Raw genomic sequence first — 17,767 nt, 5'->3', positions numbered from 1 at the left:
TGTTTCACCTTAATTCTGACAAAGGAAATCCACGAACCTGGGCCGCTCCAACTTTGGGACGTGACACATGATATGCAGCTTCCTTTGGTCAGGTAGAAAATTATCATCCCCAAAGCCATTTTTACAACCGTAATTATTACTGACTACTTTAGGAGAAACATGCCCCTCCCTCTGTAAAGGCCATTGCAAAATTAAAGTTATGGTCACTAGAGATTAGAAAACTAACAGGAAACAAAGGAGGACAAGCCCCCATTCATTATCTCTAGATTTTCATCTTCTTAAATTTCATTAACCCTTAAATTAGCATCTGACACCCTACTCGGAGAATTTATGTCTTTCTCCTCTGTTTGACTGTTCCTGAGCTGGGAAACGTGTGCGGTATTGGGTTCTAACTGCCCTAAGAGTCTCAGCAGATACCTTCATAGATTCAGCTTCTTCCACCTGAATGTATCTTGAACTCTGCAAATGTTGGCTGTTGTCCATCATCTACGTATTAGCAGGACCCTAATTTTGCATATATGCATGTAACATGCAGATGCCAAAACCAAAGGGAAGTTTCTTAGGCCATATTATTTCATAGTATGAATAAGTTCCAACCCATTCCTAAACCATGGAATACGACCCAACAATTAACTGCTGGAAAATACTACTATTATTTTTAATTCCACTGACCTTGTGCACAGTGATTTCCTCATTGGTGAAAGATAAAAATTCAGACCTGATGAGTAATCACCATGGATAGTCCTTAATTGAACGAGACATTCTCTACCACATTTTACATACAATTTTCAATTAATAGGAGCTTTTTTCTTTGTATTTGCAGGACTGTTCTCAAGGGATAGACTGATGCTAATTATTTTCATTTAAAAAATAGGATAATAAAACTACTGCTACAAAAATCAAGGGTTAGGTCCAGAAATCACCAAGTATTTTTTCCAAATGCAAAAACACCATGTATTTTATCACTTGCCTTCTCTAGGACCATGTCAGCTAGAGCTCAAGGAAAAAAGAAAAAAAAAAGAAGCAAGTAGAGGTGGATCATTACATGTTAAAACTTCCATTTTGTTTTGTAGTAATGTGAGGGGAAAAAAAAAAAAAAAGAAACACTGGAAAAGACCTAGCAAGAGTATGAAACCTGGCCGCACCATGATTCTGTTTTCACATTTTTATGCCTCTGTAATTAGCTCAGAAACATAAAGAAAATACTCCCTGGCACTTACTGTGTGATACTTACTCTAAAAACATCTGGTGTTTAGTCTACAAATGCTAATACAGAAGCGAGAAGCAGCTGAAGGACACACAGTGCCTCATTCATACAGCAGAAGAAAATATGTTTAAGGGTCTTGTTTGTTGGTGTGGGTTTTTTTAACAGAACAAGTTTTGCTGCATTCAACAAGACAGACAACTACTCTTCATATAACCTCTGCATTCCTTGGGACCTCTTTGAGTGATTATTATCAAGACTATCATCATTTCCTATTTGAGCATTTCCTGCAATTATTAGCTTCTGTTTGTAAATAAATGACATGATTATAATCATCTAATTATAGAATCATGGAATAATTGAGGTTGGAAGGTACCTCTGGTGAACATCTTGTCTAAATCACGCCCTCAAAGCAGGGTTACCTACAACAGGTTGGTTCAGGGCCAGTTGCATTCTGAGTATCTCCACAGACGGAGATGCCACAGTGTCCTTGGGCAATTGTTCCTGTGTCTGATCACCCCTGAAGTTAATAAATCAATAAATAGCTTTAAAATATAAAATATTTCATTTTGTGCTCACTGCTTCTTGTCTGCCTACTGGACACCACTGAGAAAAGCCTGGCTCCCTATTCTTTAGTCCCTCCCACCAGGTATTTATCTATACTGATAACATCCCCCGAGCCTTCTCTGCTCCAGACTGAACAGACCCAGCTCTCTCAGTCTTTCCTCACAGGAGAGATGCTCCAGTCCCTTCATCATCTTTATGACCCTTCATTGGGCTCTCACCTTTGTAGCTATGTCTCTCTCCTCCTGGGGAGACCAGGCCCGGACATGGTCCCCTGGATGTGTCTCACCACTGCTGAGCAGAGGAGAAGGATCCCTTCCTCGACCTGCTGGCCACACTCTTCCCAATGCAGCCCAGGATACCACCGGCCTCCTCTGCAGCAAGAGCTCACTGCTGGCTCATGTTCAACCTGGTGCCTGTCAGGACCCCCAGGTCCTTTTCTGTCAAGCTATTTTCCAGCCAGCTGGCCCCCAGCAGGTACTGGTGCATGCAGTTCTTCCTCCCAAGTGCAGGACCTTGCACATCCCTTTGTTGAACTTCATGAGATTCCTGCTGGCTCGTTCCTCTAGCCTTGTCAAGGTCCCTCTGGATGGCAGCAAACCTATCCGATCCATCAGCCACTCCTCCCAGCTTTGTGTCATCTGCAAACTTGCTGAGGGTGCTCTCTGCTCTGTCACTCAGGTCATGAAGAGGCTAAGTAGCATTGGTCACAGTATCAACCTCTGAGGTAGAACACTAATGACTAGCCTCCGGCTGGACATCCTGCTGCTGATCACAACCACCTGAACAAAGCAATTCAGCCAGATTCCCATCCACCTCACGGTCCACTTATTTAGTCCATATTCATCAGTTTGTCTATAATGATGTTATGGGAGAGTGTCCACACTTACTATACTTGAGATAAACAACATTCTCAGCTCTCCCCTCATCCACCAAGACAGTCACCTCATCATAGCAGGCTATTAGGTTGGTTAAGCATGATTCACCCTTCATAAAACCATGTTCATGACTCCCGATCACCTTCTTTATTATGAGGGGATTTTCTCTTCAGCCTATCAAATATTTCATGTGCCATCTCCAGTCAGAGGTTACGTTCCTGTGATTCAGATTTGGGTCTCTAAGGACATTCTAGTTGGCGAAAGTGAGAAAAGTTGATCCAAATAAATAAAAACTGTGAGTGTGAAGTCAGTTCAACCCTTGTATGTTTTAACTTAATGTGGGACATCGAGTTAACGCAGTCAAGGCATCGCATCATCACTCAGTAGGGATGCGTAACAGAAATACTAAGATCAGTCTGAAAGAAGGATGAATGGAAGCCTCCGCATGCAAAAGCACCAGAAGAAATGATACAGAGAATGGGTTACGAGAACAGCATGTATTGATAAGCAAGGACACGAGTGACAGCAGTCAAACTGACAAACGATGAGAAATGTCTTGCTACATCTATACCAGAAGGCCGGCACTCTGGTGAGGCCATACTAGAGATGACGAGCCAGTCGGAGACCCGCAGCAGAGCTACAGTACATCACCTCTGCCAAGACGAAACGAGGCTGGAAGCCACAAACCCACCCGCAATGAGGAAAGAGAGACAAAGGATGGCAATGACAGGCTGAGGCCAGTAAGCTTCTGAGGGAAAACACCACAGCATGAGAACTGTTTGACTCCTAAAGAGCACACAAAAATTTGCCTAAAAGTCAGTTTATTGTCATCAGTTAAGAGGAACCCAAGAGACATAGTGAGGACTTTATAACCACTGACCCTCACCCTCATCACACACAAGTGATCCTGACCAGACAGAAGCCTTGGTGTTGGTAAGCATGTGGCTATGAGTGGCATCTATGACAGAAGGAGCGCAAGTGAGTGAAAAGAGATTCATTTAAAGTAAATATCATCCTCCCCACCAATGAGGTCTTACACTGAGTTTCCTCACGTTAAGTTCCTGAAGTCTTTCACATTTTCGCTGTTTTAAATACATCACCTATGTTCAAAGTCTTCCCTATTTAGATTAACTTTCCTGACTACACCATTAATCCTGAAAGCAACCTTAACTAAAAGCCTCTGAGTTTTAGAACACTCCTCTCCAGGAGCTTAGTTGTTCCTAGCTTAACTATCAGAAGACTGTTCAAGGGACAGTTTAGAACCACTCCTATGTCTTCTATCTGAACAAGGAATGAGTTGCATGCCCAGTGAGGAAGCAGAACCCATCTCCCAACTATACTCATTACAAGGGTGGGGTGTTACTGACACAGCAGAAGGTAACCGGGATCTTCTACTTTTTCCCATCCCTGATAACCCCCGGTCTCAGACCTGAATTCTCCCTCCATTCCAATAATTCTTGCTAGTCCTCTTGTACTCCTTTCACGGAGGAGAGCACCTGGACTCCACGTCTGCTGTACTCATCTGTGTTTTTCTCTTACACGCCAGAATCCAGAATGTGCGAAATCCTGCGTATGCAGTGGATTCACTGTCGGATCCTTCAGCTGCCTTCCCAATCACATCGATGAACAGGTCAGAATTTTATTCTCTCCTTTTAAAAGGCCTCATGTGCTGAACCCATATGAGGCACTATGCACTGAACATCTGCCTCAAATGCATTTCAAAATACTTTCCCAACAAAACACACCAGATACATATGTACCCAATAAAATTTGAAAAATCAATGAAAAATAACATCATGTGGCACACAGTATATTGCACAAGAAAATGAGAAAGGTAGGCCCAAAAAACCTGACAAATATCTCTTCCAAAAAGTACCATGAGGACTTCTATGTTAACCTCCCATCAGAAAAATACACAGTGAGTAAACAACATAAAGATGATTTTCCTGTACTTGGTGAGTCCTTAAATTACTCATTTTCAAGAACTGAGCAAAGGACTAAATACTAAACATCAAACTGTAGTCTTTTACTCCCAAATACTCTCTTTCAGCAGCAGAGTTGAAATCCAACTCCAATTTTAATAAAACCTTTGCACAGATTTTCTTTTTTCTGGCTGGAATAAACATTAGTATGGCAAGCCCCATTCTTTCACCAGATCAGTATTTTAATCAGTATGGAAAAAGCCCTTGCTTAATAAACTATGAAATTAAGCACCACAAAAGGAAATGAATAAATATATTGAAAGAGATTTAAAAAGGCACGGTGTTAGAGGAGCATTCTTTCTGATGGGATGTTCTCAGCCCATTATCAGGCCACACGAAACACATTTCCAAACAGCGCTCACGTTCCAAGAAGTAACAAAAGCACTTTTCTCCAAGATCAAATGTTAAGCCCATCCACAGCTATACATATTCCAACAAAAAATCCCAGAAAAAATAGCAGACCTTTCAAATGACAGCTTTATGAACCTCTGTGGCCATTTTTAACAGAAGATTTCCATCCTCAAAAATTTACAGTCAGGCTCGTCTAATCTGCCATCATTCAGTACAAGCCCAATACTTGTGCTCCAGACATTCAAGAAGCCTGCCTTTTGACAGCACGGTCTTGGTTTGGGTAGAATACAAAAAAGATATTGTGTCTTGGTAAACCTGATATACAAACAAAACTAAGTTTCTACCCCAATGCAATTGTATTATACAGCAGTACTCAGCAAATAAATATCTTCTGGTCAAAACAAATAATATCTGACCTTTGGTTGCACGATTATCATACAGTTGATTAATTGGTTTCGTGTAATCACGGTTTATAAATCAATTAACGAATTAGAGAGTTCTGATAATTCAGTTTGTGTGATCATGCATCAGTTTTCTATTTTAATTATTAGCTTGTACTGAAGCAAAGAGGGAAAAGCTCGGAGTTTTACTTTCTTTAAATATAAAAAGTGTGGGTGCGTGTGTGTGTATAAATACACAAACATATATAAAAAGTAATAAACTAATGATTTCATTACTTTACTTTCACACACTACTACCATTCTTAACATTGCACCTGACTGTACAAACCCTGGGTGAATGAGAAGAAAAGAAGACCATCCTTACCTTAATGTTGCAAGCTTGTTCCATCAGTCTTCTGGCGTTCTCTTCAGCTCTGTACCTCTTGGGCAACTGAACCCTGAAGAATTTTAAAGCTCCTTCAAAATCAGCTTGTAGAAGGTCCTCTTTTGAGGTCTGCAATTAGACATAGGGAACTACTGTAAACACTGAGAACATGCAGTCATGCTCTTTTACTGGATTTGTCATTTACTGAATGTATTCCAAACCACCAATATTCACATTAGCTCAAAAACATCCTCCTTGAAATCAGCTCTCTAACTCATATCTCATAAAACAAAACAGAAGCTACAGCATATCCAAGGAATCCTAGGCAGAGCAGCACGATCAGAGGACTGTAAGACATTAATGTATTTTATCCTTCTATACCTGCAGGGTAAGAAAAGGATTCTGGCTCAGCCTGTCAAGATGTCACTCAGTGAGGAGAAAAACAAAACCCAAGCAAACAACAAAAACCTAGGAGAATTTATAATATTTCCTAGACAGCGTGTGCATTAGACCACTGCTGATTCTCATAATGCTGCCCTAAAAAGACAATGTATATATAGATATATATGGTTGCAGACATGAATAGCAGAAGCAGAAATGCATATGACTCATAAGAGGCATCAGCAAGTCAATGTGCAGAAGTCTGTGACACAATTTCTCAAGGAACTCTGTGCCAGAAATGTTCTACATGCTTCTTTCTCCATCTCTCATAATACTGTACCTCTCAGTGTGGTATCAAGCTTAACAGGTCAGAAAATGTTAAACATTCAACATTAATCTAGTTCTGCTACTGATGGAGTAATATGATTCACAGGCACAAATGTATTCATCTTCAGATTTACCGAGAACTACACCAAAAGATTTAGCAGATATGAAATACCAAGCCTTGGGATAGCTCCTTTAAAAAGTCCACAAGAACCATGTGTCCAGACAAGAGATTTAGGATGACATCTCAAAAACATGAATTTCAAGACCTTTAACCCAGAAAGAATGAGCGAAAATGCGTCAACATACAGACTAGTATCACGGAGACCGGCGCTGTGTATCGCGGTATTACTACAAATACCTCAGAGGCAGCACAGGTACCTTTGGTTAGGGTTAATTGCTGAATTAATTGCTCAAGTACCACCGCCAACATTTTCATGTGTGTATCCTCCACCTTCTCATGAGTAATGCCCTTTGTAATTTTTTGCCTTGTTGTAGACAGTAGGTATATTACATACACATAGTTTCAAAGTTTGATTCTTAACTACATTCTCATCCACTCAAAATTCTTTGCTGTCTCCAATTTCAGACGTGTTTCCAGAAAACACACTTCAGCCAAACACAAGAGATTTGGCCCTGCACAGGGAGAATGGGGAGAAACTGTGCAGCCTTTGACATGCAAGAGGTGAGGCTCAATGATACTATTATTTCTCTTGGGTGTTACATTTGTTTTAAATAAATAATTATCACTACAATGCAGAGAAAATTTTAATCTTATTTATGAATCCTCCCTATGCACCCTACAAACTAGCATCGCTAGTTCATTTACATGAAAATAATTATGTCTACTATGTAATAGCCCTTTTTAAAAGCAAACAACTTCAGTATGGTGCTGCAGATATGTAACAGTAATACTCAAACCTAGCTCGACATATTCCACATTTCTGCTGAAAATGCTAGAGCTGACTACCCAGAGGGTCTATCAAAAATAGCAATTTACCCAAACTTTATTTGGTGGGGGTAAGGGAGAAGGGTTTTTGAAGGGATTTGAAATTAGGTACCAAACTTGGAACAACAACAGAAATTAAGGGGGTATTTTCATGGTTATCCAGTATCTCTGATAGCAGAGAGCATAAGCGGACAGCAGAGGTGTGCCACCCCAACACTGATAATCATCACTGCTCTGTGCTCAATCTTTCACTTTGGGAATGGGCATAGCACTATCTCCTCTGATGTCCTCAATCAAGAGCCTACAAGGACAAATCTACGCTGTACGTGTTTACCTATCACCCTATGTATTTTCAGAGATTATTATACTGTATACCCTAATGGGCACTCCGTAGTAGTTTTTGCTACATTAATCGCAAGGAAAGAGCGAGAAAACTCCAAATGCAAGTGGAGTAGCTTCAGCTGATCCATTTCCCCAGGACTGCAGCATTTTTAAAGCAGACAACTTTCAGTCATCAAAATCCTCAGAGTTCTCCCAAGATCTATTTGATCCTCCCTTCATTAGCAGCCAAGGAAGCTGCTGGGTCATCACTGCAGGGACACAAGTAAAGCTGCCTTCAGGATGCCGATGAGAAATGTTCAGCTTCACAAACTATCACATCTGATTCTGTCCACAAAAATTTGGCAGAAGGACTATTTGGCTGAGACTCAATCAGACAAGATCGATGTAGTGTTGACAGAAAGCTGGTGCAAGTTGGGTATCTGATGAATCAGACCCACTCATGAATGCAGCTATGGCCAACGCATCCGTTTCCTCTTCCTAATGTTGTATTTCTCCTGGATGAGTTTTACTGAGGTTAGATATGCTTTTGCCCCACTTGAGACTAGATCACCATTTCATATCCATGATGGGCTACATTTAAGATGATCTGCAAGTTGTAGAGCGTGGTGGGAGCAGCCTGTCATGCAGGCAGCACACAGCATCACTGCCAAAACCCGTGCTGGCAACCAAGCTGCTTCTGGGCAAAGTTCAGCTGGGTAATGTTGATCGAAAAACAGTAAATGGTTTGCTAACCAGCTTACTTGAAAGTGATTTCTTCCCTTCTCTCTCAGTGATGTTGACAGCTGTGATCACTATACAATTCAAATAGACTTTCCTATTACGCTGCAAGCGTGCCTTCTCGGGAGAGAAGCTCTCCTGCATTTCCAGTCCCCTCCTCTTCCTCACAACGTGGCAGCCTCTCCCATCCTCCTCCAAAACCTGGCCCCAAACACAACTCTGATCCCAGGTGTAAAGGGACACCAGCCAACCTGTAAAACCGATTTTGCTGCTGTTGGTGGTTTTACACAGAAGGTGCTCTGATACTGCAATGCTGAACGACGGGTAATCTCCAAGACAGGCTGGCTGGTACGTGCTTCCAACAGAGTGGGAGGGTATTTTCAATTAAGACTCTGGACAGTTGCTCCCAACACAAAACAAACACCAAACACACTTTTTGCCAAAGTTTTAGCATTCATTAGGAGCTGAGCTATCCTAATTTTAAGCGTGTATTCTTCCTAGGGGTCCTGACTAGACATTTTTATTTCAATTTTGTATTTAATTTCTTTTTCTTAAATTATCATAATACATTGAGAGTTGTGAATTTACTTTTTTTTAGAAATCAGAGGAGGAAAAAACCTAAACCCCCCCCGCCCCGCAAAACCAACAATTAAATTACCCTGCCAAACTTTAGAAAAGCACATGCACCTACTCTTTACGTCCATAGGACTTTATTTAAAAATAAATACCAAAAAAGCCAGAGGCAAATACGTCAGAAAAACAGCAATTACATGTAAAACATTTAAAGTCAGATTTAAATCTCCTAGGCTTCTGCTTGAATCACTATTACAATAGTATTTTAACAGCCTGAAAACAAATTACTCATCTAAAGTTGTAACTATGGACAATTTTGAGTTCTCAACCCTGAAAAACCTTTAGTCAATGAAAATCCCATAAGAATAATGGTGACTCATGCAAATAAGAACTTCTGTGACAGAGTTCACTGAACTAAGATTATAGTAACAAAAAATTATAAGCCATCACATTGTATAGTTTGATATGAGAGGTAAAGCCTACACTGTTCAGCTCTTTCTACTTTGCTGAATATTTTAATTTCATTAAAGTAATCTGTTGATCAAAAAGTTACATTTCACTATTAAAATCACAAGAAACCAAAGTAACATTTTGAGAGCAACATTAACTGGGTTGTGTACTTTGCATATTTTCTGCAAATTAACCTCTTCAGGTACTGTTTAAAACCAGGAAGCAACATAAAACCAGTGTGTGTGTGTGCGCGCGCGCGTGTGTGTGTGTATGCAGTACAAAAAAAAAATTTAAAAAATAGCAATGGTGGCATCCTAAGATTCACATCTCTTGACATTTTGTGATTTTAATCGATACATCATAAAGACATTTCAGGAACCTTTTGGCAGCTCTTTGATAGGCAGAGATTTGTAAATTTTTTGGTCTGCGTCACTCAGCTTGTGGAACGCATCAACAACTTATTTCACTAAACCATCTGTAAGTTTAATGAACCAATAATTAAAAGTTTGGCAGGTGCATTGCATTTTTGTGCACTCAGGGATTTCAGGGCATTTTTTATTATTCTAGATGTGATTTTTCAAATAATCATATTTTTGGTTAAAACATATTTTTAAAGCCAGGCAAAAGAGGAAACTCACTGAGAACTATGACCAAAAGTCTCAGCTTGCCTTTTAGGGTTTGACTAAATATGCCCTCGAATGTCCTTCCCACATTGCTTAAGTATTTCAATATATTCATAAAATTATCTTATATGGATTAGTTGAAACTAAGGGAAAGCCCCTTCCCAGAAGTACTACCAACACTTTCAACTGTAAAGGTAAAGTTCTGGAAAACCACAAATGTTCAAAAAACATGAATGGAATTCGAGAGACTTAAATGATGTTAATTTTGATTATTTATTTTAAAGTAAATAGTATTACTACTACCTTCCCCCAAATATTTAGGAAAATGTGATTAAGACGAAGGACAAAGCCTTGGCTTTTTTCTTTAATTTAATTTCTCTGACTTCAATTATTAATTCTGCAGTTTCATTTATTCCTGACTATATCAACTATAACTCCTATTCCCATCTGGGAACTAATACTGCAGAAGAAATTTCAGATCAGCCACACCACACTTCCTTAATTTAATTCTTCCTCTTTCATACAAACAGATAAAAATTACTAATTTCCATAGAATTCTATGTATACAGTATGTATATTTTGAATTTCTATAGAATGTCAGTGAGCACAAACTGCCTTTTTTACACTTTAACGAACATGTGTCAGGAACAAGACAAAGTTAAAGGCTGAAAAGAATCTGGCCATAGTCTACTCCACCCCACTATTTAATTTGCTACTGGTAAATTCAAACTGTTTACATGTATCCTTACACTGATTTTTCAGAACATAGTATTTAATCTATAACACACACAGATGTGGTTTTAAGTTCTTTTTAAAAAGATATGGAGTGCAAAATCAATGTATGCGAGCTAACTTTTCTAACCTGATAGTTCCTTTTCCACTGGTAGCAACAAGACTGCAATGCTGCATGGTGCACAACAGTGCACTGTGCTGCCCTTAAACACGAGCCACAGACCTGACCTGATCAGTTCAACGACTCCAAGAGGATGAAGTTGACCTTCTGTGCTGCCAAGGAGCGTGAGGGTGGATAAACTTGGGATCCAGGCCTGGGAAAGTTCGATGGGTAAAGCTATGCTGCTACAGTTACACTGACACACACTTACAGCACAATACATCAAAAGACTCCTTTTACTGGCATCACTTACATCCATTTCTTCACTGTGAAAGCTATACTGTCACAAACATTTTTTGCTAAATAAAATCTGTGCGCTCTGTAAAACACGGTTTGGTACAAAAGCGTTATGGAAAAAAAATAGCTTCGGTTTTGTGCGCAGTGAGTTGGCATCCATAAATATGGCAATAATGTGTACACCCAGTAGCACCCCTCTGCTGAAAATGTCACCACTGCATTTATATGTAGCTTTGGATTTACAAAGGTAGCGTTCATCCTGCAACGTAAAATACTGATGAATGTGGATAAGTGCAAACACAAAACCTACTAGCTTCATCCACCCAGAGCCATCCCAAAGGGGAAAAACCCACGCAGAATTAGTGCTGTTTCACTTGCCCATCATCGCAGTTAGCTGATGCAGTGAGTAGGTGATCTGAATTTTTCTAAGGCTGGCATAAAGGTTACAGATTATATTTCTCACACAACACTACAATGGCACATATTCTGCCAGTCCTAGGGATTTATTCCCAAAACCACAGCAGGAGAAGCTTATGCATGTAAAAAAGAACCTAGTTCTTAGTTTTATGAAACACTGAGGTTTTGAAGTATTTTCAGTTCTAATTAAAGTACAAATTCTTGGTCCTCAGAGATTTCTCATTTTTAAAAACTTATCAGAAACATAGTGTCTCCTCCTCTATGGAAGGAGTATACGTCAAAAGGGATAGATGTCAGAAGAGGTATATTTAGCTAATAAAACCCAACAGGAAAATCACATTGACTCCACAAGTCAAGACTCTCTAATAACACAAGCATTACTTGTATTGTTTTGCCTTCCCCCCCCCCTCTTTTTTCCTTCTTTAATAAACAATATTATGTCATTCAGCAAAGCTAAGCTGCCTGGGTGATGAAGTATGCTAAATTTCCTGGTATTCTCCATCTGGAGGGCCAGAATACAAAGCCTGATTAAGTCAAGTGAAAAAGAGCTTAGTGGTTTTGTCTCTGCTTTCCTTAGAGCTCATCACAAAACAATTCAGAATGATTTGGCAGTCCTTGCCCAAGAGACCATCAGCACTAAAGCAGCTGGATGGGATGGAGGAGTGTTTAGGTACGCTTGAAGGTAAAATGGAATAATGCTTATACATACAACAGATTCAACCATGCGTTTTTAGTCCCTATGACAGGCACTATAACCAATTCTACAAGTGACTGTAGGTATCCAAATTCATCTGCACTTTGCTAGCAATCAGAGACTTCGTGGTTTTTTTTTATTTCTATCTAACATCTCACAGCACAGGGACACACTGGTTCAACCACCCACCCTTTTTTTTTTTTTTTGACACTGAACATCTTATAATACACAGAGCACATTCATTTATGTGAGTGTACTGCAGAACATGGAGATAGGTTTCAGCAGCACGACAAAAATGCTAGACAGGTCACTGTATATAACTACAGTACAGGACTGCACAGGGTATGGAAATAAAAGAAAGGCACCATCCCACTAGAAAATGGGACGGGATCAGTAAAGAACTCTCTTCACATGCATCACATACAAATGACATTCTGTTGTACAATGCCATCGACCAAGTTTATCTCTGACCTGCAGCCAGGTTTAGTTACAATATCTGAGAGCAGACTCAGCTAGGACTAGGTACTGACTTCTGGATTCGCCACTATTTTGTGGGTTTGAGGCTGCTTTGTACAGTAGTAGAAATGATAAAAGCGTACTTCTCTGTACTCTGACACACCACACCAATTTCAGGCCATTTCACGTACAGCATCATTTGCTACGACGGATAAAAACACCTTTGACAATTTATTTCCCAGAAAATTCTACACATGTATTTTAAACTTTTTTACATACCGTCAACTGCCTTTTAAAATCAAACACAGAAACAGCAGAAAACCAGAATATATCCACACAGTTTGATTTTTTATGAATGTTTAAAACTAACCTTTGATGTCACAAGTACAAAATTTGAAATGCTGAGCACTAATGCACTTTCCATCAGTATCTAGAAGTAGAGAGGGCATGCTGCTTATTTGGAATCATTACAGGACTGAGAACAAAAGCATTCATGGCTTTAGGAAAGATTTTTTTTATAATGCAGTCCGGGTTGTGAACCTTCAGAGCTAGTTAAGGAGTGGCACCGATCCCCATTAGCAGGACTAGCGTCCAGTGCTCCCAAGCTAACATGAAAAAGAAAGGCTCAGAGCTTAGGAGATGGATTATGAGAAACTGAGAGCGAAAAATAAGCAACCTCTCACGCCTCCCTTCAGTGACAAGACTCCTGGGGGGGAAGCAGCTTTGGGAGGAAAGATGGCAAATTCGCAATGAATTAATCTGAAGAAAACATGATCTCACCGCAAGCAGTCGAGGCACAAATAGGCGATGCCCCATTCCCAGAAGTTCCAGCACCCGACATGCATACTCATTCACCAGCTTGCTTCTCTCGTCATGCATGTCCTGGGACTTTTTGACAGGTGGTGTGAGCTTGGCAGCTGGGGTTTTGCAAGGTACCCCTTCTTCCATGAGCAGTAAGTAGTAAGTATCCAGAGTGAGAAGAACAGGCTTTGAACCGCAATTTCAAAAAGTGCAAGATTAGGAGAGCCAGCCTCAGATCTTTGAAATGGGCTCGGATGGCTGCCTACAGCAACGCCCGTCGGTCTCTCAGAAAGAGAAAAGCATCTTTGCTAAGAATCAAGGAAAAATATGATCCACCGTGCTGGCTCAGCCAGCGTCCAAAGTAGATTTGTAAAACAAACCAGAGAAAACATGGATCTAAAAATGTACCTAAAAAGCAGGCAAATGGCAGAAAATGAGTGCAGGAAAGCTCAGATGGGAGAAAAGCACCGGAGAGCTTTCAGGGCTCAGTCTCTGTGGATGTGTGTGGAAGCAGACAGCAGCAGCAATAAGAGCAATAAAGCCAGGGCAGTTCTGAAGCTGCAAAGAGAAAAGGATGAGCTCATTGCAATCTCTGATTCGTGACGAGCGTGGCGGCTGCCGCTGCTGCCTCTCGCTGTGAATCAGTAATGAAGGGGTAGGCAAGGAGGGGGCTGGGAGGAAGAGGTGGAGGAGGGGGTGAATGAGCATGCAGAGAGCCTCTCGGGGGAGAATGCCGTAATAAGAAGCCAATAGTGAGCGGCTGGACAGCTGAGCTCCCCCTCCCCGTCTGCCTTAAATCAATTCAGCTGTGAGGGTTTTTTGCTGTTGAATCCCAAGCTTACGGTACATGAACTGCATCTTCTAACAGTCGATGGTTAGGAAGAAACGGGCCTGCCAGCCGATATAATGACTTTTATTCAATCTGCTTCTGAAGAATGCCAATACGGACTCGGTGCAACCCAGAGACGGGCAGGTAGGGCAGGAGACCCTCATCCCTCCCGGGTGATGAATGGGAGAGGGGCAAGGACATCGTGATGGGCTGCTGGTGAGGAGAGAGCAGCAGGCAGCTTCTGAGAAGCCATAGCCCATCTTTGCACAGCTTGTGCAGGACTGAATGAAATAATTTAAATAATGATCGTTTCCAGCGCTGTGTTCTCAGGAGGCATTTCTAAATCTGGAGATGACAGGCAGAGACGGAATGATGTCAGCACACGCATTTGAATTGATTCTAGAAATTAACTGCCCATTTTGTAAGGAAAATGCTATGATGTCACACCTTAAATTGCCTCACATCACTCCTGTGGAAGGAACAGGCTAGGTGCCTCTGCCATCTGGGTAAAGACAGCCTAGCAGGTATTACTTCATTTCGCAGGTCTGTGTTTTAGAAAGTATGTTTTTATGCTGCTTCATTATTGGATCGCCTAATTACAAAATGGGCTATGTAACGGAACAATACACATTTCTGATGGGAGCAGACAGTAATATTCCATATGTATCTAACATACAGAAAGGTGGCAATTTAAAATATTGTGGCTTACATCCACAGACCTCCTCACATTAATGGCAAACACTTCTGCAAATGTGTATTTAAGCTCTAAAAATCATTTGTCTAACACTAATGCAAAGTAAAAAACCATAGCATGGGGTTGTTGAATTGAAATAATAAACATGTTCATGAGTAGTTAAAATATGAAAATTGTTTTAAGCTACCGTGAACAAGCCTAGATAAGTACTGCAAAAAGCAGAGAAAATTAGAAAAAGAAATGAATTGCATTCAGTCTGATATACCACCCATAGTGGACTCCTTTCAAATACTAATAAACTTTCTTGGATGAGATTTTTTTTTTAAAACGGAACATTATTACCAAAAGCAGCCCTATCCACACAGGTCACCTTGACTCACAGTGACACACGAAGCAGGTGAGGAAACAGTTAAAGCAGAACCAGCAGAAGTCATAGGTCAAAGATGACAGATGACAACAATGAGGCCTCAACGATTTATCCTCTGGTGATATGGGATTTAAGTCAACTAAAGCACCTGCAAATTTTGTGCAGTATCACGTAAGCTATTTAGTACAGGCAGTCTTCTGAAAGCTGATTTAAGTATCTCAGGTTGTGAAACACTATTTTGCAGAAGAAAATCTTCTGTATGGACTAGCCCGCAGAGCAGGGTTCTGAAGAGGTGGAGGCTACAGCATTTCTGTCTAGGCTGAGATTGGGGGTATTTACTGAGGTCCTTTTTGAGAGAAGCCACGACTCTTTCTCTTAAGAAAAAAGAAACCACAACCAACACATATTTCATTCCAGTTTAAGATTATAGTAAAGAATGTAATGGGAACTCTCCTATACTTTCCAAACTCCCCATGCATGCAGTTCCAGAGATTCTGGTTTTATTACCTAGTTTGTTATTATGTGTAGAGATAAACACCACAATGCCAATCAGTTTTCCATCACAGGTTAAATTTTCTGCTTACCAGACTGTATGTTTGTAGGGTGAAAGGGTTTAAAGGAAAGGAAGTAGCTTTTCATATTGTTTTCTTAATTTTTAAAGTGTTTCCACCTAATTTAAACACACACTGGTAAACGTGATATTCTACAAACGTTAGGTTCTATCTTCCACATGCGAATGAAAACATTGCTCAAAACATTAAAAAGGAAGAAATAAGAGCATTACACTGTATGTATTGGGAAGCAAGTTACAGAACTGAATGGGCGGAGTCGCTGGTGACTTGTGGGCAAAACAGGCAAGGGGACAGATAATTCAAAGCACTGTCCGTGTAAAAAGCCTTAAATTCTTCCTTGCATAAATCAGACTATAATAAGCTAATAGCTGACGCTCATCCTTATAGAAATGCAGGCTTCGTTCATTTAGGGTAAGGTCTGGGCTTATGAAAAATGGAATGAAGTGATTATTAAATAAAGTCTTTAATTCTAGAAAGTTATAATAGGATCCAATAGTTAGAAGCTAAAACCAGATGAATTCAGGTTATAAATATGGTGCAAATTTTTAGGAATGAGGAAAATTAACCACAGGATTAGCTTCCCCAGAGATGTGGTCTACTACCATCATTATGATTTTCACATTAGGCCTAGATTTCTTGTTTAAGAAGTCTCTAGAATCCAAAAAATTCCAAAGCTTGACACCCCCCCCCCCCTAATTATCAGGTGACATCCATATTTTTCATGAAGTCCTTTCACACAGCGTAAGAGTGAACCATCTTTCAGATTTGCACTTTGAGACGTTTTGCACTCCCTGCCATTCTTAAATACTTCTACATCCTCTTTGAGCACTACATCTTATTTTATTCAGTCTGACCAGGAATTGTGACTTTTCCCTCATGTGAACTTCACTACTCCTACCCATGCCATTAGATTACTGTCCTGCATTCTTCAGAAGGGCCTGACTGAAGTCAACTTAAAAGCTAAAGATGGCCCAAAAGGCAGTAACTTGCACACCAAGCAGAATGTCTTAGGATAAATGCATATTACTCGTGCTTTGATTTCCATGTGGTAGACTATCTGGTCTTTAAGTACAGTTAAATTCTGTTTCTGGCCTTCTTATCCGTGAAATGCCTGTTTACTCACATGTACTGATGCAGTTCAGATCTGCTCAGATGTACACAGCTGAGGTCCACTGAACTCACAAGAAGTAGCTAATGGCAAAATATTCTCTAACAAATAAAACCATATAGAGAAATTATCTATATTTTCTGAATTCTGTAGCAAGATACCAAGGATCTTGATGGCGAGTACTTTATAAATCTCTGTACTTTAAAATATACCAAATTAGAAGAACATAATAGAAGGCTACAGAACATAAAAATATCCATATATGTATACACACACATATGTGTATATAAAAACTGAGAAAATATTTGGGAAAGACTCATGGGATTCCATGAAAAATGACAGGTTTCTATCATTTTATGACAGTCAAAGTGAGAGCTTTGTGCTTCTTGTACTGTTTCCTATGGGGAAAAACGTATGTGCCATCATGACTACTGCAGCTTCTATCTTTAATATTTTGCCAAGAGTGCACAAAGCCTGAACACAAACGTCTTAGTTTTAGGTGTTCATACTGGTTTAGTTCCCAGATAACAGTGTTCTCACTGGCATGTTTAACAAGGCATGACAACTTGCTGTAAAAACTGGCAACCTGCCCACCTT

The 17,767-nt window shown here is 40.1% G+C and overlaps 1 protein-coding gene across 9 annotated transcripts in view; it reads right to left on the bottom strand.

Annotated features, from left to right (window-relative positions):
• Positions 1-17,767, bottom strand: part of RABGAP1L (RAB GTPase activating protein 1 like) — a 268,294-nt gene that overhangs the window by 65,078 nt on the left and 185,449 nt on the right. For 7 of the 9 annotated variants that reach the window (XR_007507040.1, XM_049808538.1, XM_049808535.1 and 4 more), the window contains one exon: positions 5,745-5,873. Coding sequence is in view for 7 of the 9 variants with exons in the window: in XM_049808538.1 (XP_049664495.1) it covers positions 5,745-5,873 (129 nt within the window). In the remaining 2 variants the exon portion in view is untranslated. Of the gene's footprint in view, positions 1-5,744; positions 5,874-13,579; positions 14,172-17,767 lie in introns of those variants that run through there. The other 2 variants (XM_049808541.1, XM_049808544.1) reach the window with 2 other exon arrangements.

The sequence above is a fragment of the Accipiter gentilis genome, chromosome 8, assembly GCF_929443795.1.
Source record: "Accipiter gentilis chromosome 8, bAccGen1.1, whole genome shotgun sequence".
Taxonomy (NCBI): domain Eukaryota; kingdom Metazoa; phylum Chordata; class Aves; order Accipitriformes; family Accipitridae; genus Astur; species Astur gentilis.
This window is presented reverse-complemented; position numbering and strand designations above follow the sequence as displayed.